Genomic DNA, 23,490 nt, shown 5'->3' on the forward strand with positions numbered 1-23,490 from the left:
TTTTCAACATTTCGTCTTAATGCAAAATAATAATAAAAACAACAACATGTAGAGCATCTTGCAAAACTTTTTAAATGATTTGTTTTCTTAAAATGAATTCACAACACAAAATTCAAAATTCACAAAAAAAAAAAAAAAAAATCCCTATTATTTACCTAATTTGGGTGCTGGACTTCTCCATGACTGAGGGTGGGGGATACATTTGCACAGATGTAATAAACATTAAACTTTTATTTTTTTAGACACTCATCATACAAAACATGATAGAAAATGATGCTATGTATAATTTACAGGTATAGTTTATACTTTTAGGTATTTATTTGGGCGCCCTCAGGTTTCCTGGGGCCCTAAGCAGGCGCTTATCCTTCTTATTGCTTAAATCTGACCCTGAACACAGATTGAGAATATTATAACTACAAAATATTATAAGTGTGTATATTATGACACTAATGGCTAATATGACCATTACATTTATTCATTCGGCAACATTCAAATGAGAACATATAAAGTATTGAAAGCAATAGAACAAACATCTAAAATAATATTAATAATAATAATAATTATATATATATATATATTGAGAGAGGGAGTCAGATAAGGTTAAGGCAAATTTAGAAAGGATTAAATTATACATTTAAATTATAGATTGAAGTCTTAGATAAAGATTTTTAAAAGGAATACAAACATATATGCATAATGAATGAGAGTGAGAGAATAGATAAGAAGGATGTATTAAAATCTGTAGACTTTTCCCCAAATAAATAAGACGTATAAACTTCATACCCTTTAAATTCAGAAGTAACTTTTCGTGGCAAATATGGGTTAATGAAAAGGTTAATTCGCCCCCCTCCTTTCGCTCACACCCCTCCCCTCTGTGACGTCACGCCTGTCTGTTGCGCGAATCCCTCACCGTTCGCGGGCGCGCGCCCTCCCCAACCCGCGCGACCAGAGAGTCGCTCTGAGCCTCTGATTCAAAGTAGTGTAGACTTCTTGCCCGGCTCCAGCTGTCTGTCTCCGGTCTCTCCAGGAATGAGAAGCGATGGCCGGCTCTGCCAACGAGGAGAAAACCTTCAAGAGGTTCCTGGAGCTCTTCTTACGGGAGATGAGGCCACCTATCCAGGAGGACGTACCTCTGCCTACTCGCCCCTTGTCGGACCTCATCTCGGAGGACGAGGTGGAGGGGGAATGCCTGGACCTGTGTCTCCAGCACCTGTGTAAATAGTTGAGTACCCGTCTCTCTCTCTTTCTGCACCTTCATTTCTCCACCAACTGTGTGTTATTCTGTGTGCGTGTGGGTTTAGCGCGCGAGCGAATGGAAATAAGAGGGCGAAGGACAAAAGGAAACTAATTCCTGGTCCGGTGTCCGTGTGTAGCAGACCTGACAGAAGTAACCTGCACTGTTTATGCTGGATGAGAAGCGCAGGGATATTCAGCACGCTTCATTATTACAGCCTGGGGTGTTATTATTAGTACAGGGAACTTCACAGCTTCACATTGTTCCAGATCTGAATGTTTCGTGCATTTCGATGGGCAAACTTTCAGACTGGTTTCATTAAAGTCTGTAAATGATGAGCTTTTCCAAAACTGCTGTGGCATTATGATATCAGGTTGTGCTTATTGTGTCTACAGAATAGTAATAATAACAATAAAACAGATAATAAAAATATGTAATATTTCAAATGTATTGAATATAAGTATTTGTATTTTATTACGCACACATAGATCCTACTAATAACAATAATGTGATGGTTACTATAGGAGTTGCATTATCATTTATAATAAAATATGCAAATGCAATGTTATAACGTATACAATTTTACAATGTATAATTTATTTTGTCAAATTGTATTTCATGATAAATAATTAGCCTACTAATATTAACATAATAGCCATAACAGAAACCTAAGGAAAAATATGACAACTGTTCTTCATCATGACCAATAAACACTCAACATATTTTCATGCATTCATTAACAGTGAATATGCAGGCAGTTTTCTTTCTGGAAATATGCTGCACTCTCCGTTCTTCACAGTCTGATGGGACACGAGCTCCTGTAATCCCCGTGTTTTGGTCATAATTTTGACATTGTCCCTTTTCTGTTTTGGATCAGTTATTGTTATCATCGACGCGTGCTCATCGGACATCATCGCTCATCATGAGTTTGTAATCTGAGCGAGCATCCAGCATCCATGTCGCCAGAACACGGAGCTCATTGATCTCGGAAATAACTGAACATGACTGGTTTTGACTGCATGCATGTTTCATGCTACGCGGTTACCTTTTTCTCTCTCAAGATGTCGGCAGCTGCATCGCCATATGCCGCGACACACCTGTCTGTCTGTCTACAGCTTCATATACATTCAAACAGCCCAGTGTAGCGTACGAGCTGCGTGATATCGCGATACTTGGATTCTGGGCGAGATCTGCGGGAAGGGGTTACGTTTGATAAAGTACGTCATTGGCTTGCTATAAATAGCCCATTCAAACCCAGCAGAAGCTTTCTGAGCATGAAATACTCATAGATATCTAATGGGGCTGGTGATAAATGACTGCGCAAAAATGCACAGATAGATACACAGTTCTTGAGTCAGCTACTGGTTTATTTTTGGTATCACGATGCTTAGTTTTAGCGTCATCCTTAAATGCTTACTTTGAATATATTTTACATATGCATTAAATACTTTAGCGTCCCACATACTGATTGCAATTTGTATATTAATAGATATTGATTGTAATTGGAAAATGAGGAATATTTATGCTCCACTAAATATATTAGGCACTGATTATGACGTCAAATAGTTTGCATGGATTCAGCTGAATATTCTTGTACCTTAATTATTAATGCACATTTTGTGAATAATATTTCACATTGATGGTATGAATATACTACTTAATGACCAGATTATAATTTAAAACATTAATACTTTTTGACATGATTACTGAATATACACTCACCGGCCACTTTATTAGGTACACCTTACTACTGCAGTAGCCCATTGGACCCCCTTTTGCCATTAGAGCTGCCTTAATCCATCATGGCATAGATTCATCAAGGTACTGGAAATATTACTCAGAGATTTTGGACCATATAGATATGATAGCATCACGCAGTTGCTACAGATTTGTCGGCTGCACATCCAAGATGCCAATCTTCCGTTCCACCACATCCCAAAGGTGCTCTATTGGATTGAGTTCTGGTGACTGTGGAGGTCATTTGAGTACAGTGAACTCATTGTCATGATCAAAAAACTAGTCTGAGATGATTCACGCTTTATGATATGGTGCGTTATCCTGCTGGAAGTAGCCATGGGTACACTGTGGTCATAAAGGGATGGACATGGTCAGCAATTGGTACTAATTGGTCAGCAATTGGTCAGCAATTGGTACTAATGGGCCCAAAGTGTGCCAAGAAAATATCCCCCACACCATTACACCACCAAATCAATTCAATTCAATTTACCTTTATTCGTATAGCGCTTTTACAGTGTAGATTGTGTCAAAGCAGCTTCACATAAAAGATCATAGTAAATTGGAACAGTGTAGTTCAGTATTTAGTGTTTAGGTTCAGTTCAGCTCAGTTCAGTGTGGTTTAATAATCACTTCTGAGGGCCTAAACACTGAAGAGCAAATCCATCGATGCATAGCTCTACCGATCCAGAACTAAGCAAGCTAGTGGCGACAGCGGAGAGAGGAAAAAAACTTAACCAATTGGCAAAAGTGAAGAAAAAAAACCTTGAGAGAAACCAGGCTCAGTTGGGCACCACCAGCCTGAACTGTTGATACAATGCAGGATGGATCCATGCTTTCATGTTGTTGGCACCAAATTCTCAGACTCTACCATCTGAATGTTGCAGTAGAAATCAAGACTCATCAAACCAGCCAATGTTTTTCCAATTTTCTATTGTCCAATTTTGGTGAGCCGGTGTGAAGTGTAGCCTCAGTTTCCTGTTCTTAGCTGACAGGAGTGGCACCCAGTGAGGTCTTCTTCTGCTGTAGCCCATCTGTCTCAAAGTTGGACGTGTTGTGTGTTCAGAGATGCTCTTTTGCATACCTCAGTTGTAACAAGGGGTTTTTGAGTTACTGTTGCCTTTCTATCAGCTCAAACCAGTCTGGCCATTCTCCTCTGACCACTGGCATCAACGCTTTGACCATGTCTACATGCCTAACTGCATTAAGTTGCTGCATTGTGATTGGCTTATTAAAATTTGCATTAACAAGCAGTTGTGCAGGAGTACCTAATAAAGTGGCCGGTTAGTGTACATACGCTGAATATTCTGAATGAGTCAATGATTATTATTGATAATATTCTGAATATTGCATTACATTCATGATCTGAATGCTCCAAGAAATCTTAGTCACTGGTTGTAAAGTAAAATCGTTTGCATAATATTACACATTAATCAGAATATTATTGTACATTGAATATGAATGAATAATATATTCTACAAAAGACCAGACAAATAAATATTGAGTATGTACACTGAATATTGGTCACTGATTGCAGCAGTAGGTAGTGCTGTCGCCTCACAGCAAGGTCGCTGGGTCGAGACTCGACTCAGTTGGCAATTCTGAGTGGAGTTTGCATGTTCTCCCTGTGTTCCGCTGTGGCGACCCCAGATTAATAAAGGGACTAAGCCGACAAGAAAATGAATGAATGAATGAATAATAATATGAAAATGTTTTACATGAAACAGGATTATTGATCATATTTATATTTTATATGAAACATTATTGTATTCATATCTATATTGAATTATCTTACATTTTGATTATTGATAATAATAAATAGTAGTAACATAAATGTAAGAATTAAGTATTTCTAGATAATATTCATTATAAACGGACAAGTCTGATTATGAGATATTCACAATAATCTCCTTATCTATATATGTTATTGAACAGTGATTATAGTATCAATATTGTGATTAATATTAGTCATTGATTATACTGAAAAATATTCAGAAATGTATTTAAGTTGTTATAAAACATGTAATCAAAGTCAGAATTTTATTAAACATGTATTGAATATTCATAATATAATTTGATTATAATATATAATAAAATTTGATGAATTGATTATGTGAACAGTCAGAGTTATACAAAAAATCATTCAATTAAAATGTATTAAATCTCTATTATTAAAGATTTTCAACAATTTAAATATTCAGAATAGAGGTTGATTATTAAAATACAATCTTTGGACCATTTGGTTACATCTGGTTATTTCTGTGTTTGATACAGCCTCTACAAATCTTTCCATTTCGATATGTCCTGCATTTCTACCCAACACCCTTTGACCTTCACAAAGACGTTATTGTTTTTTGTGTTTGAATGTCGCCATAGCCTGCTCTGGAGAATCCCATAAACAAACACACAGATATAATCTTAATGGGGAATCATAGAGCTGTTCACACATTCAGCGAACCAATGTTCAATTCAATTCAGCTTTATTTGTATAGCGCTTTTACAATGTAGATTGTGTCAAAGCAGCTTCACATAAATGGTCATAGTAACTGGAACAGTGTGGTTCAGTAACTGGAACAGTGTGGTTCAGTTTTTAGTGTTTAAGTTCAGTTCAGTTTAGCTCAGTTCAGTGTGATTTAATCATTACTGAGAGTTCAAACACTGAAGAGCCAATTCATCGATGCGTAGCTCTACCAATCCTGAACCATGCGAGGCAGTGGCGACAGCGGAGAGGGAAAAAAAACTTCACCTGATGGGAGTGAAGAAAAAAAACCTTGAGAGAACCAGACTCAGTTGGGCACGACCATTTTAATTTCTCCGCTGGCCAAAAGTCTAGTGCAGAACTTCATTCGTCGTGGTTTATGTCTGTGTCTGTGAAGATACTCAAGAGTCAGTGAATTACACTTTAAACACTATTTTGACCGATGTTTTTTTTCTGCCAACAAAAAAGAGTTCTAAACAAAGCCGAACATTTGTGCTTCTCTGTGGTTCGTTTTCGAATAAATCTGCTTTAGAATGAATCATTGGAGGTAATCATTCATTGATTAATTCATAAAGATCGTTATTTGTTTCAAGGCTAAATGAATTTGCTGTTTTGAGCGAATCATCAGAATCAACAATTTATTTAATGAATTATGAATAAAAGGGCTGTACCCAAAATTGCTTCCTATGCCTTTAAGTAGTGCATTGTCTAAGGGGGATGCTATTTTTAGTGGTGTCTGAAACCATATGAACGTTCTGAAGTGCACTTAATCAATCCATAATGAGTGTACTACTGACATACACTCAACAGCTAAAGAATAGACACGAGAGTTTGCACGGCAATAAAAATTTTGTGTCTGACCACAAGATGACCAAAAAACAAAATACTTTGGATCAGTGGTCCCCAATCTTTTTATCACTGTGAACCAGTCAACACCTGACAGTTTTACCGTTGCCTGGGGCCAGGGGGATCTACGCAGATTTTTAGACGACCATTAACCATTTTCTTAAAGGATAACAAGCTGACAAAACATTGCTCCAACTCTGAAACAAGTTTTATTTATAATGAAAATTACAAAGTACTGCAGTGTTTGGGTGTTTTGTGTTTGTCTGAGGTAATTAGTCTACTGAAATATGTGTATTCTTTACTAAGTATGAAGCTGATTAGCAGTTGTTGTGATGTTTTCAACTGAGTACGCCTGGAAGGTGCGAGCTTGTTGTGCTGTGTGAACATCGTTCCCGAAAAGCTTGCGCATGGAAAAGATGAGATTTTCCAGCAGTTGGAGCATCTTTTTTTTTCCACAGACATGCAGGATTCACCTGATTTGTTGACACATGGGTTGCGGATCCATTCCTTGGCAGTTTGTGGGTCATTTACTGGGGCTTTTTTTCTTTCCAAAGAAACTTTCCAAAGCCGTCTGTTTCTTACACATTTTGCTGCTTGTGAGTTAAATTTTGACACTCAAGTGACCGAGATGTCACCGAGAGAGATTAATATTATTTTTTTAATTAATATTTTTCTGACACATCAGAATCAAACATTTGAACTGAGGGGATTTTCGAAATATCTCCTTTTATCATGTCAAAATTCATAAAATACCACGAACAGTGAGAAAAAAGAAATGAATTTGTTTTGTTGAATAAAAATTTCTACGTAATAAGCAGGCAAATTATGTATGAACAACATATAGAATATTGGGTAGCATGGTGGCTCAGTGGTTAGCACTGTCACTTCACAGCAAGAGGGTTGTTGTTTCGAGTCCCGGCTGGGCCAGTTGGCATTTCTGTGTGGAGTAGGGCAACACGATATCGGAAAAATCTGACATTGCGATATTATATTTTACTACGATTTTTATTGCGATATGAATACAATTTTGACAGAATAGCACTATTTGATATAAAATCAGTAACTTTGATTGGAATAATCTCGTGGGGCGGGGTAAAAATATTGCAAGAAAAAAGCAGTAAGATAAATAAAGCAAAGATAAAAATTAAATAAGCAGTCGGATATTCAGATACAGTAATACGATACGATATTATCATGATATTTTGCCCCCAATAATGATAGATCACGATATCAGAGACATATCACAAGAAAACAGTTCACAATTTTTCATGATATTATTAAATGAAGAGGGAAAAATGCATCAAAAAGTTGTAAGATGTATTTCTTTTATTAACAGCACATATATTTCCTTGAACTGCAACATTGTGATATGTTTGATCCGCCATTACGAGAAGTGCCACTTCATGCATATCGCTGTTTTGTCCTGCCCCTATTGGACATTCAGATGTAACGTAAAATGTAAACACTGTACATTCTTCATTCCTGATCAACAATAATAATCAGATGCTGCGATGTGGCTATTGCGAATGCACACATTGCGATATCAATGCTGAAACGATATATAGTGCAGCCCTAGAGTGGAGTTTGCACGTCCTCCTGGTGTTGGCATGGGTTTCCACCGGGTGCTCCGGTTTCCCCCACAGTCCAAAGACATGCACTATAGGTGAATTGAATTAATTAATTTGGCTTTAGTGTATGAGTGTTTGTGAGAATGTATTGATGTTTTCCAGTACTGGGTTGCCGCTGCAAGGGCATCCGACTGCATAAAACGTAGGCTCCAATAGTTGGCGGTTCATTTCGCTGTGGCGACCTCTGATAAATAAGGAAGTAAGCCAAAGGAAAATGAATAAACGTATGTATAGAATATCAATGTGAATAAAACTCTTAAATACTCTGTAATTGCTGCTTTTAATGACTCAGAAAACTAATTTTGAGGAAGCGTTCTTTAAAATACAGTATTGTAATCAAAAATCTAAAGACACAAAATGATACAGTGCGACAAATTAAATATTCAGATATAACACTACGAGTAACTAAACAGCCTAAAATCCCAAAACTGACATTAGCATGAATAGAAATTGTGTCTCCGCTTAAAAATAAACATGATTTGTATTGTTGTTGTGGTTTTCGTCCCAAAAAAATTAAGCATTTCCATTTATCCAGCTTATCATGGCTCTAATGGAAGGCTCGCTCATCTCTCATACTTGAGGACTGAAGCTTCCGCTGCCTGCGTGGTGATTCAGCTGAACGTGTGATTATTTTGTCGCTGGGTTGAAGATCTAATAATAGTCCTGGAGAAAAGTGGAGATCCCCTTTGTTCTGCTCCCTGTAGAGCGCAGGGATGTGTGGCAGTGCGTGTGTATGTGTGGAAAAAAAAAAGAAACTGAAATCAGTACATGGAGTTTGATGATGATATGGTGAATAAGCTTCATTATAAATTCATGACGATGACGTGACTGGGGAAGAATCATTTACCCTTGGGTATCATTTATTAGGAGCTGATCAATAGAGAAACGAGGGTTGACCTCTGTATAAGGTTTATATATATTTATCATGGCTTCGTTTAGTGCATTGAGCCGCGGTGCTGAATGTGGTTGAAGGAATAATATTAATGAGAGAATTGTTTTACGCTTGTGTACTTAAAGGCCTTTTTCCAGTATGGTAATATTGACCTTATTCTGCGATGCGGAAGTGAGCTCGTTTCTGGATTGTTTTAGAACTTCCGTTTCATTTGCCTATGAGGAAATGACTAAGAATAATATACAGCAGCAAACGGTTCAAAATACTTGCTCTAAAAATAATTGTGTTTATGACAGTACATATAAAAAGAAAGATTATATAATAGGAAAATAAGACATTTGAAATTAAAAATCAATTGAAGTGAATGAGATCAGAAGTCTTGAGCCAGCTAGTATGTGAAAGAATATGGTCGATCGTGTTTTTTGTATTTGTATTATTTTTTTTATTATTATTTTTATTATAGTTAAAGTAGCATTGTCATTTAACTGTCTTTTATTGCATTTATTTATAATTCAGGTTACTTTTTTAACTCGTATGTTTTTCATTTTTGTGACTAATATATACAGTACTGTGCAAACGTCCTAAACACTACACCTGATTTGTTGGTCTAAAACCTTTGCACGATATATAATCAATCAGTCTCTATTAAAAACAGAACAGAAAATATAGGGAAAATGTACTATAAAACAACTACAGCTCAAGATTTCCTCTTCAAGCAAAAGTCTATGTTTAACAAAACAGGTTGAACTGTTTTGTTCTAATTGTCCTGACATTTTCCATAAAATCAGACTTCTTTTAGCACTCTCCGGAGTTCTTCTTTAGGTTTAGAGAGTCATATCTTTCTTTTTCTGTCCAGTTTATCTTATACAGCAGGCTTTTGGAACCTTTTTTTTAGCAAAGAGCCATTTATGATGTTTATTGCTAATTATTCTTTTTAAAAGAGCCACCGGCCACTTTATTAGGTACACCTGTCCAACTCAACGCAAATTTGTAATGAGCCTATTACATGGCAGCAACTCAATTCATTGAGGAATGTAGACACAGTCAAGACGATAGATTACTACTATAAATTATACAGGTTTAAACAAACTTTGTCCATGCACAACTCAAAAATAAACAATTATGAAGCATCACATGTTGAGCAAGTCCATGGATTTTAATTTATAGAATGTTTTTCTTTTCGCCATCACTACTCATGGATGTTGTTTGAATTTACATACACGAGAAGATTACCATAAAAACAGAAGTTGTTTGCTCTTTGTTGGTGTCGCAATTCAAAATGATCCATAGTGCCACACGCCGATTGGTTGAAACGTTTTTTATAGCTGAGTTCTTGTTCATTTTGCTCTAAAAATTACAATTAAAGTGGATTTATAATTGTATTTTTAATCGGAAACTGATTTCTAGTGACTGTTAGAATTTTTTTAACTGTTATAAAACATTATTGAAGGGAGACAGCTGGAGAGCCTCATATATTTGGTCAAAGAGCTAGATATGGTTCCCTACCCTACCGCTGTCTTACAGCCTTTATAATATTCAGGTCTGGACCCTGTGGAGGCCATTTCATAACAGTCTGTGTTTCATCTGCTGTTTTCTTTCTCCAAATAGTTTTTCACTGCAATTAGTGGGCCATTACCAAGCTAAAAATGAAAACTACCATTGAAGTCTTTTCCAGAAGGAATGACATAATGGACTAAAACCTATCTGTACTTTTTAACATTTACAATCCCATCAATTCAGATTCAATATTCAATATTGCTAACAACACTGGTAGAAATACAGCTCAAAACAGGACAAAACGCCTCTCTCCAACATTGTCTTTCACATCTTAAACAATTAAAGCAAAGTAATTCAAACTCTAGCCACATCTAATCTAATCTAATCACATCTAATTCTCAAGAAATCAAAAGTCTGGTAAAGGAAAAATCATGGTTTGGGGTTACATTCAATATGGGGGCGTACGACAGATGTGCAGATTGGATGGCAACATCAACAGCCTGAGGTATCAAGATATTTCTGCTAAGCAAACAAGGTCAAGATGTTGCAGGATTGGCCCGTCCAGTCTCCAGTAATGAACAATATTGAGCATTTCTGGGGTAAGATGAAGGAGAAGGCATTGAAGATGTAAAGAATCTTAATGAACTCTGGCAGTCCTGCAAGAATGCTTTCTTTTTTTTTTCATTTCGTTTTTTATTGCAGTTTCCAAATTCACATACAGATAGGGTTTTTCACAATATATTCACAAAACAATCAAACATAGGATTCCCAAAATTGTAAAAAATAAATTAAATTATAAAATACAAAATAAATCCTTTAATAAAAATGGAAGTTACATTAATGATTTAAGGACATTATAAGAAACAAGAAAATCAATACACTCATAATTGTTTTGTATATCATCAAAAAGAAACAGATAAAATTCATTTGTTGCTTTTCAGTTACAATTCAATTGTGTATTTTTTTGTCATATTGTGGCACCCAGTCAACCCTTTTCTTTCTTTTTTAAAATTAATTAATTTATTATTATTATTATTATTTTATTTCCTAAACTATGTACATATGGAACTATGAAGATGGTACTTTTATTATCTTAAATTTGCAATATTTAAAATAGCTAGTGTTATTCTTTCTGTCTGTTATGGTTTCTCTCAATACTAGAAATAATACACAAAATAAACAAAATAAAATTCACATCTTCCTGACTATTCATTCTATAATAAATCTGTTCTTGATGGCAGAATATATTCTACCTATTTTTTCCATGTCTCATTAAGGAACGCTTTCTTTGCCATTCCAGATGACTTTATTAATAATTTATTTGTAGAGATGTATGGATTTGTAGAGATGTATGGATGCAGTCTTCCAAGCTCATGGGAGTCATACACAATATTCATTGTTTTTCCACTGCACCATGACCTTATATTCTATATAGTACATTTTTTTCTGTTAAGTGACACGACTTCTGTCTAAGCAAAGTCAGACCTTACAGTCCTGATTAAATAATTAAAAATCAAGGCATGATCATATTTTATTTTTGTAAACTAAGTGTAATCTAGAGGCCTTTGCCTTTAATATTAACCACTTCTGATACCAAATGATCAACTAGAAGTCAACTTATTATTTGCTGTTCCTAAAACTTAGATAGGCGACAAGACCTTTGTCAGGTAGTGTAGTAGATTAGGCCACTTAATAGTGGAACCTATAATTTTTTTCTATTATAAATACACAGTTAAATAGTTAGTTGCATCTTTGCCTTGACAATTGTTGTGACCAAACAGCTAACACACAGTATCAGCATAATTCATAACGCCAGTAAATTGAAAATAAAGTCTAACAGGAATACCCGATACACAGTATCTATTCTAGTTAGCAGTAAACCTCAGCTGATGTTATCCATCGCGGTCTGCTTTAGTGTAGTAGTGCGCTGATAAATGTGGACGTGTGCCGAATGTGTGGCTAAAAATGGAGGTTGTTTCCTCCTCCTGTGGTGAGAAGGCCGTAGGGAGTCCTGATAGGCACTAATGGATAGAGGAACATTCACATAAAGCTCATTAAACCCCTGTCTATCGCAGCTGTAAAGCACACACAACACAAATCGACACAAAACAGACGCACGGACAAAAGACACAGAGCCCGAGGGAGAGCCGGCGGTAATGAAACACACACAGCTGTGTCATGATGGAGTCAGTGATGGAGGAAATATCTGTTGCACGGGGAAGATTTGCATGTCGCATCATTTGAGGCTTTCGCTCAGCTGTGAGGGTTTCAGGAGATCGAGGGTTTTTTAAAGTATATATAATTGGCATTGTAATAAAGTCTTCCTCAGAGGCTTTTGCTTTTAGTTTGAACATACAGCAGTGTAAAGCTTGTTTCATTATTTAATTTATTGTATTTTACCTGGTGTTTGCTTCATGACTTTCTAAGGTACGTGAATATCTGTATTTTATTTATTATTTTTTACATAGTGTTCGCTTCATGACGTTTTAAGTTACGTAAGTATCTGTATTTTTTTATATATACAGTTGAAGTTTAAATGATTAGCCCTCCTGTATACTGTTTCCCCAATTTCTGTTTAATTGAAAGAATATTTTTTCAACACATTTCTAAACATATTAGTTTTATTAAAGAGCCCATATTATACATGAAATAGGGTCATATCTTGGTTGTAAGGGTCTCCAACAACAGTCTAATATGCATGCAAGGTCAAAAAACACTTTCATGGTCTCATAATCTGCATTTATTTTTACCTAATTATCCCAGCGACTCCCGTATGAATCGTCCAGTGATTCATTTGTTCCCAAACCCCTCCTTAGCGCGAAGCTAATCTGCGCTGATTGGACCAATGACAGTCTGTTGCGATTGGTCGACTGCCTTCAGTCAGAGAGTGAAATGCACAACAGCTAATCAGCAATATAAAAGTAATCACAGTTCATACACGCTCGATAGTGTAGGCGTGGATTTTAGCTGCCAGTGGGTCAATGTAAATGTAGTCGATGGACTTGAAAATTCAGACGACTATTTTATTGAGCAAAAACTCCAAAAACTGTCGAGGAGATCACATAGCTTGTTTCACTCTGCTCTTTTCACAGACACAAACACACACACACACACACACACACATTGCCATCGTCAATGCGACAACGCGCGCACACACACACACACACACACAAACACACACACATACCTCCGGACGACAGCGCACGCACACACACACTACCCTCGTCCACGGAGCTCCGTAAACAAAGCAGCACGCGATAAGAGAATATAGCCAGTTAACCTGATACGCGGTTACAAATAATAAATCACAACTAAATACATTTGCAAGCTAGAGTCAACGAGGCAACAACTTTAATCGCACATACTTACACTTGAGAAATGGAGGAAGAAATCCATCCTGACGTCCATCAGTAAGTTACTCTTTACTGATCCTTCCTTTAACAAACGCTGATGAAGTATTCTTTGTAGCATGTAGTTTGCAGAAGTTTCCAGTAGTTTCCAACTGCTTGGCTATAATGCTGAGGTTTCATCTTTGGGCAGAGGCTCGATAATATCCATCTGCAGTGTGACTTCAATCAACCGGCAAGTTTGTGTGCGTGTGTTTGTGTGTGTGTGTGTGTGTGTGTGTCTGGGTTTCTGCGTCAGAGGGCGGGGCCTCAGGTTTGAAATCTCCCGGGTTTACGTGTGCACGTGAATAACTTGGTTTCGTTCGTACGTCATGGCGAAACACCTAATGAATCGGTATCAAGGCGACTCGTTTGAAGCACTATGAGTCGACTCTTTTATAGATGAATCAACCGTTTTAAACACTGTACACTTACAGATTTAAGCCTTAGCTGGATACTCCACTTCACTTAGAGCTGTGTTACACACTACATGGAGGGGAATTTTCAAAAACCCATAATATGGGCTCTTTAACTCATTTCTGATAATCTTTGCTATGATGACAGTGCATAATATTTGAGAAGATTTTTGAGAAGATACTAGTATTTAATTGTATTCAGCTTAAAGTGACATTTAAAGGCTTAATTAGGCCACTTCGCAGCCACATCTGATCTCTAATCTAGTAGGCCGATGTACTCATTCTTGAGTCTTACTTTGCACTATACATTTAGAAGGGGTACTGCTTGTTTTAATTCCAAACATTGAAAATGTTTTATTGCATGTCCAAAAGTGCAAGTTATTTATTTTCCCTTTTTATAGGAAAGAAGTGACTGTTGGCTATAGGCAATGTGTGTTTTAAATTCAGTGTTGATGTTCAATAAATAATCATTGATTGTGAATTTTTCCCTCAATTATTTTAAAATCAAGTAATGCAGCCTTTGCTCAAAACTCTCTCACTTATATATGTAATATGTGAGCATGTTTACTGTACCAAACCTGTCAGTAAACATAAATAAATTGATTAAAAAAATAATCATTCATTAATTGTAATCGAGTTAAAATGTTTTATAAATCGAGATTTTGATTTCAAGCCAAATCGCCCAGCCCTACATATTGCCATAGTAAATGATACAACTAATTAATGTACTATAGTCAACTATCTAATGCATTGTAAGTTTTCTGGCTTTCTAAATGACATAAATATCAGATTTTTTTTTCTCTGATTTTATTTTTGCAATGTTGTGACGTGAATATCTTTATTTTATTACATTTATCTGCTTTATGGCGAATATTTTATTATTATAAGTTATATATATATATATATATATATATATATATATATATATATATATATATATATATATATATATATATATATATTTAAACAACAGTTTTGTCTCGTTCTCGAATCTGATTGGCTGATAGCCATGATATATTTAAGTAATAACAGCACCCGTACAGCCTCTTTACCCTTTGTGTATTACTCCGCCCACATACAGCCAGCTAAAAGCAGACACTAAAGATCTAAAGTTTAAAAGATGCTTGCTCAGCTGTTTAACTGTCAGCTTATGATTTGAATCCAAGGCGGAAGAAAGTAGTTCCTCATACAAAAGGGTTTTTGAGACTCTCCATGTTTGATTTTGTTTTTATATACATAAGTATGCCGTCCAACTGTTGTATTAACGCAATATCACACGAGTAGCAGTGCGATATGGCTGTATATCGGAACTGGTGGGGGCACTCGGCCTGTATCCTCATGCCAACGCACGCCTCCCACCAGTGCCGATATACAGCCATATCGCACTGCTAATCGTGTGATATTGCTCATATATATATACACACACACACACACACACACACACACACACACACACACATATATATATATATATATATATATATATATATATACACACACACACACATATATATATATAATGTATATATGTGTGTGTGTGTGTGTGTGTGTGTAACCCAGAGTAAGTTTGGGTTACTGAATATACAGTTGTATTGCAACAAGCATTTGTACAGTATATCAATTTAGAGTCTGACTTTTTTTATAAATGCTCTATGCAAATATGGTTGGGAAAAGTCTTGCTATCGTTTGGCTTTAAATGTTACTGCCAAAAGAAAACTGAAAGGAAGTTTCTGATTGTAACGCAGAGAGGGTGAATGGGAGATAACTGTGACAGAGATGTGACGTTAGATTTTCCACATAGATTTTACATACTAAACTGATACTGTACAGAGGCTTGCTGAAATACAACTAATATTCAGTAACCCAACTTTACTCTGAGTGTAATAACAATAATTAGAAGAATTAATATTGTCTGACTTTATATTATTTAGACATTATAACAATAAAAACATTGAATCACATTGTATTTTTTGTCATTTTGGAGCTTGACAAATATATAGATTTTTAATAATTACACTTTTCTTGGTACAAATAATTGTTGCGTGAACTGTCCCCTTAAAGCAGCCTCCACCCAGCGATTCTCCATTATCAGTGTTTGATCAGCATCACAGGCGAATCGTCCTCTGATGTCTGATCATGACAACATTGATCCAACAATTAGGCCAAACAAACAGATGTGTCAGCGTATTGTTTCCAGAAGAGCAGCAGAAGCATCTGTGGCCAGGTGTTGTCTGGATGAAAGGATGCTATTTTTCATGTGGGTCAGTGTGGCCCTTGGCATGGCATTAGAGTGTGGTTCCTGACAGCAGCTGCACTTCAGCAACCCCCTCACACACAGACACACACACACACACACACACACACACACACACACACACACACACACACACACACACACGCGCGCGCGTGCGCGCACACACGCGCACACACGCGCACACACACGCACACACAGACTTTCTTTTGTGGAGCTGTAATCAGATTTAGATTTAATTCTGGCTAAAAAAGAGCAGTCTCTGTTATGTGTTTCCTAAAGAAATGCTTATGCTGAAAAATAACTAAACAGATATCCATTTTGTAATTAATTTTTGTACTATAATCATCATCATCATTCTTTTAAAACTGTCATTCAATTTAATACACAAATGAGGAATACTCTATATCTCAGCCTTAATGCTTATCAAGAACTTTTATTATTCTATTTTTGATTTGATAAATATTAACTAAGGATTACTGTGAGGCTGCAAAATACTAATTATTAGCATTTAAAATCTTTATACATTGACACCTCAACCACTAGGTCTTACTTATTGGTAATCAAGAGGTTCCTAAAGGGATGGTCCACTAGGATATCATGTTTTAAACTTTAGTTGATGTGTAATGTAGCTGTGTGAACATAAACAATTACCACGGTTATGAAATAGCCAGAGTGCACAGATTTCGGTAAAGGAATCAATAGGGTATATGCTGAAGGTTATATACGGTGCGTTAAACGTCTGTTTTCTTTACAAATCAGCGATCCCCACTGGCTGAGTGATATCCGATGTTAAGTGGGTCTCAGATTGTACAAGAAACATTGCATTAAATTACATTAAATTATGTCTTTATAATATGAGCATTTATTTTACCCCAGTATATTTAATGGAGCTTCCGCGCTAGCCTGCCGATTCTGACAAGCGTGTTTTACACTTGAGCAACTAAATGAATGCCAAAGTCAGTTTAACTGATTGTATTTTAATTACATTGCAACATTGATGCTGTAAAAGAAATTGTATAAAATGGAAAAAAGCTCACAATAACAGGTCACCGGAAGTTTATCAGTATGGGAACAACACTAGCTATTACAATCAAATTCGGAAAAGTTAAGATTATTAGTAATAATCATAACTTTAATAATTAAATTTGTAAAAAAAATCTGCAGATTTATGCAGAATTATTTTGGGAGTATCATAACTAAAACCTTAATATATTAAATATAAAGTAATACCTTTTTAACTTTTATTTAATGTTTACAATGCAAATCCAATTAGATCCACTTTATTTGGTAAACAAAGCAAGTCTCTCATATAATATATCTACTAAAAGACAGAAAATAGAACTTTACAAATTGCATTGTAAATAAATCATTTAAACATTTTCATATTAGTCAAAAATATTAGTGAAATTAATTTAAAAACTGAATAAATTTACACACAAGGAAATAAACAGAATCAATAATGGGCTAAAAATCTGCGGAATTCTGCATGCGCAGAATGGGCCTATTAATAACTTTAACTAATTAACAAGTAAAAAATAGCTTTTAACAGTTAAAGTTCTTGCAGTTATATAGCATATTGGTGATGTCCATGTTTATACAACAGTTCTGTATTACCCTGCCCACATAGAGTGACAGCAGATCAGTAAACACACTACAGTTTACAAAATATTGCAGCTGTTGGACAACATAATGTACTTTTGATGCTTTTTTTAGTCGAGAATGTAGTTGTTTAGATTGCAACTATGCAGTTTATTCATAAGGATAATGTCGATCTTAAATATTTATAATTTCTGGCATACAGCGCATCGGCATCCATCAGCTTGTCATTGAGCAGAACACAAGATGGCGACAGAGACAGCATAATAAGCCCTTAAAGGAGAAAAGAGTGGCGTATTTTCAAACTACAGCTAATCAAATCATTGTAAAATTGGTGAGTTGATCTCTCTTTTGTATGTTGCAGTGCTGTATTTATACCATAGTAATTGTAGTGTATTAAGTGTGAGATGGGACTTATGTATTTTGGGTTGACCACTATTTGTATAACCCTGAGTTACTTTTTGGTTGGCCATCTGTTTGTTTCTAATGCGTTTAATGACTTGTTCAGTAAACAGAAAGAAAGAAGAAATGCCCGCATGTGTTTAGAGTTTTTCCTTATCACAAACACAACAGTAATCTGCTAGTGTTTGCTTTGCTTTGGCTTTTTCAGGGTTAATTATCGTGATCTCCCGATTGCAACAGAGAAATACTGGGAAATCTCTGTAGACTGATGGCATTTCATGCTGTTAAGCCTTATAATCTTAAAATGTGAGCAAAATCACCTGTTTTGTCATCACTTTAGACATTACACAAGAGAATCATTCAAATACTCGCTCTAAAGTGATGTTGGTGAACTAGTAATGGTTTCTGCTGTTCTGACGGTCAGCTGCAAATGTCAGTGAATGGCGGAAGAAAGTAGTTCCTCGTACAAAATGATTTTGAGACTCTCCGTGATAGATTTTCTCTTTTATATACACAATTATGCTGTCGAACTGTTGTATAAACGCACTATCACACTCATAGCAGTACGATGTGGCTGTATATCATCACTAGTGGGACACTAAGGCAATTAGCCTGCGGCCTTGAGCCAACACACGCCTTCCCACAAGTGCCGATATACAGCCATATCGCACTGCTACTCGTGTGATATTGTCCATGTTTAATACATGCATATCATACATTCAAATAGCATTGTTTATAAACACTTTTACTGCTTTTTTGTGGAGGTCTGACCGTAATTTCATCCTCTTTGCTACTCGATAGTGACGACAAGGGCACTGCCATTTTGGACCGTGTTTACATTTTGTTCTGACGTAAGGCCATCTTATTAGTCTAGCGGGAAGCAGGTGATGAGAAGCCACATCTCTCACCAATAAAAAACGATTACGCGAGGGTGGGACTATTGCCAACTTTAAACACTTGTAAATAAATAACTGCAGGATTATACACAGAGAACTTTTATTTTTTAATTCTATACCAATTGGTCAATTTATTGAAATAAATAAAGAATGTTGTGCCCCATATATGGAAACGTAATGAAACGAAAACCTGCTTCACCTTCTGGACTGTAAGTGTGTGTGTGTGTTTTCCTCAAAGTCCTAAGTGCACCTGCGTCATGTGCTTTAGACCGTGCTCTTAGATCATCAAAATCAAGCCCTTTTTGATCTCACACAATAAGTATGCTTTTACAAAGCAACGCAGAGTGCGATACTTGTCCTTTGCATGCTCGAATGTGCTCCGAATACCATCAGATCCTTGCAAGGATTTAAACCCCCTGCGGCTTGCCTGTATTGCCTGTAATAGAATTTCATTTTCTGAGTAATAGCTCGCAGCTGAAACCACAAAACACAGCGAGGAATATTTGATCAATAAATCAATCCGGCTCATTGCCTCCCCTAGGCCTCTAGGACTGTGTGTTCATCTCCACTGTGATCAGACCTGACACTTAAGAGAAGCCAGTGTGGCTCCCCTCAGCTTGTTTTCATTTCAGCTGACGGCAGAATGAACTAGCCTCCGCTTCCACAGTCTATATGGACAAATTTAGCACTGCACTGGGACAAACAAGGCCAACAGCAGCGGCCAAGGAGAGAGAGAGAGATGCTCCTCAAGGATTCACAAGTCATTACTTATAAACCACCATTGGCATCTGTAGCCGTTATTTGGACTTTTAGTGAATGATGTTTTCTGGGCCAGATATTAATTAGGACTCGGCTTAAGGTCTTCTCTCTTTTCGTTTTTTTTCTTCCCTAAATGTGCCTCCTGGGATGCCAGGAGTGGATAAGAGAGATTCAGAGACCAGATTGTCTTGTCATTTTTTGACTGTTCAGAGTTCAGGGTGCTTCATCTCAAAGGGAACATTGTGTACAAATGTGCCAAAGATGTCCGTCTGCGAGTGCATGTAGAGCGAGAATTAAACTGTGTGCAACATTAGGATGTAAATACAGAAATAGGGCTTGCACACTATTGGAAAAACCTGATATTGCAATATTAAATTTTTCTGTGATATATATTGTAATCAGACCACATTTCTATCACATGGTTTGAATTTCTCTATTTAGGACCAATCCCAGATATACCTCTTAGCCCTTTCCCTTACCAATTCACTTTAGCTTAGGCATAGGGCTAAGGGGAAGGGCTAGACAGCCCTTGAAATGGATTTTCAGGATCAAACTCGAAACCAAGGGGTATGAACAGTGGCGTAGCGGACGGGCCCACAGGGTCCCAGGTCCAGGGAACAGTGATTAGGGGGCCCCACGTCGTCACGATTTTCAAAAAATGAAAATCCGGCAACCGCAATAATCAAACTTTCGGGAACAACTGTGGTCGGAACCAAAGTTCACAGGTCTGTGTTCTCTGAACACCTCTTAAGCGGTGGACTGAACCGCGTCATAGCTCATACGATAAAGTTGACGCTACGCTGTTTCTCGCCGCCGGTTATCATTGAAAATGAATGACTTCTAGCTACTTTGACGCTCTTGCCGCTTTCGGTTTGTGATCGCTCCTAAGTTTGTGAAGGCTTCCCTGTGTTGACCCCCCCCCCCAATCATTAATCAGCCCCGTCTGTGATCCCTGCAGGGGGGCCTACACATTTTGCGCTACGCTGCTGGGTATAAAAATTTCCCAGAATACACCATCTACAACAACAAAATGGCTGAACATGGAAGTCTGAAGATGCACAAATTAGTATTATTTGTCATTATTACGAATTTTTACAACAAACAAGCACATGTTTTAATACATTCATAACGGCGTTCATGTTTTACCGTCATGCTTTAAAAAAAACAATTTAAAAAATACGTTAAATTTTGTTGTTTTAATCCATGATAATAACTCTTGTATTCAGGGTTTTCGGTATAATAAAATTATTCGAACGATATTAATGATATAACGTAGTTCCGGAAACTTCATACTTCCCTAATTATCCGTCTGACTTTACGGTGGGTTTCTTTTGACCACTCCCTGCCGTTTTAAAGAGCCTCGTCTGTTTGAGGTGCGCGCGCAGTCAGTGAAGGTGCGCAATGCGATGAAAGTATTAATCAGCCTTACGATGTTTGTTTGTTTTTTCTGTAGTTCAATGGTGCATCTAACCTGTCTACAGTACTGTTCAATTTAAATAAATGTTTTTTGCCACTAATTTTATGATTTTTGCATTTTCTCTTTATGTGTATGCGGGTTTTTGATATTGTGATATAGGTCTTAAATCTACTAATTATTGATGGTCTTAAAAAGGCCTTAAAAACCCTGTGTATAGTAGTCCCACAACATACTTTTAGATCTGATACTTGATGACACTCGAATACCCTGTCAGAAAAGTCTAGTGGCTGGGAATGAGCTTTTTACAGTGTCTGCTATCATGTTAATGTTGTTTTCTTGTGATTACATAGATGAATATGGCCGTGGTGTAAATACACAATACATTTATGATCTTATTGCCATATTATATCGTTATGATAACATGATATATGCATTCAGCGATTTCCTGAAGTTAAATACCAAGAAATAACGCAACTGGAATAACTATAGCAGTCTCCATCGTCGATCTCATATGAAGTAGGAGCTTGCGGCGACGTGTGCAGGTGTTGTACTGATGTCCTATTATGTAGGGGTAAAATTTTAAACCTTTTTCATTCATCCTTTGTTTCAAGGGGTAAAAAAATTTATAGGGATTGGGCCTTAATGTTTTTTTTCTGGGGAGTCTAATTAGCTTTATAACAGATTTGAATTATCACAATGCAAAAAAATGCTTTGGCAAATATCAAAATTCTTAAATCAAGAAACATTTTGTAGCTTAATGCCTTAAAAAGACATGCAAATAATAAACTTTCACTCCATTATGGTGCAATCCTGCAATGAAATCTAATGTGTTCTAAACGGTGGCTTCTATAATCCCCACATATAAACTCAACATTCCAGATCCTGCGATGAGACTATTGCGGATGCACACATTGTGATGTCCATGTTGAAACCATATATTGTGCAGCCTTAATGTCAACTGAAAACACAATGTCTCAGAAAAAGGTGTGATATTTAAAACGTTTGGTATAATGTGCACAGAAATGTTCACAATACGATTAGCCATGTTTTAAGAAAGAAAATAAGGTCTGTTTTGATTTGATATTGAATTACAAGTGCATGTCAGTTCAGATCTGCCTCCGAAATGCCTTTCCAGATTGGGGTTAGTGTAATGCACTATAATGCGTGTGTTTTCTTGCTTCTTTCATCGCGTCAACAAGCTTTTATCCGTCCATCACTAACAAAAAAAAAAGAAAGCACCTGTGCCAGGTTACGTAAGGCTTGGACCACAAAAACCGGAGCGTTTTAAAGTGTTGTGCAATGTTCTCCTGACCGCAGAGCCGCCAGCAGTGTCTCCCTCACAGGTCCTCCAAGGTTGTATCTTCCTGCCTGTTTTTCATTTGTTTAAAAGAGGTCCGTCACCTCCTTTCAAACTGCGAGCTGGCTAATTGAATGGAAATATGATTGATTCCCTGTTTCTCCGCAGTTGCAGAGCAATTAAGCTGAGTGGGTTGGACGGAGGCTCGTTTTCATTCTGTTTGGCGTTGGAGCGTTCAGGTGCGCCGTGTGCTTCGCTGCACTTTCAAAAGGCAAAGTTCAGCCTTTAAGGAAAGTAGCGTATTTGAAATACCACAGCTTTGAAACCCTTAATCAGGAATTGCATTTGGAAGCCTCTCTGTGGTGTTATGATTTTTTTTTCCCAAGAATTTTGCATTGTCACTATATAGTATATTAGATTAGTAGCACAATAGTTGATTAGTTGACTTTTTTTCTGTAATAATATAATTGTGGTTTGATTTCGATTACTGTTAGGATTAAAAAAGCATGCTATATATTAGTTTGGTTTAGTTTTAGTTATATTTAAAATGTATTGCATTACTGACACTGAAAGAAAAACATCAATCTAGAGATTCACACTAAAAGCTTATAATCTTATGAAATAAAAAAAGAGTGCTTGCTATATAAAAGCGCACAATGATATTATTAGCTGATTTGTAAAAAAAAAAAAAAAAAGAGCTTTCCTATAACTTCATGTTTTAGGTTGATTGGGTTATAGCTTTAGGTTCATGTTTGTT

General features: G+C 36.5%; 1 protein-coding gene across 5 annotated transcripts in view; it reads left to right on the forward strand.

Moving 5' to 3' along the window:
- Window positions 1-973: 973 nt before the first annotated feature.
- Window positions 974-23,490, forward strand: part of ppm1e (protein phosphatase, Mg2+/Mn2+ dependent, 1E) — a 114,089-nt gene continuing 91,572 nt past the window's right edge. For 4 of the 5 annotated variants that reach the window (XR_012385912.1, XR_012385910.1, XR_012385911.1 and 1 more), the window contains exon 1: window positions 974-1,221. Coding sequence is in view for 2 of the 5 variants with exons in the window: in XM_073913979.1 (XP_073770080.1) it covers window positions 1,040-1,221 (182 nt within the window). In the remaining 3 variants the exon portion in view is untranslated. 5 annotated transcript variants of the gene reach the window in all.

Source organism: Danio rerio, chromosome 10 (genome assembly GCF_049306965.1).
Source record: "Danio rerio strain Tuebingen ecotype United States chromosome 10, GRCz12tu, whole genome shotgun sequence".
In the NCBI taxonomy this organism is placed as follows: Eukaryota; Metazoa; Chordata; class Actinopteri; order Cypriniformes; family Danionidae; genus Danio; species Danio rerio.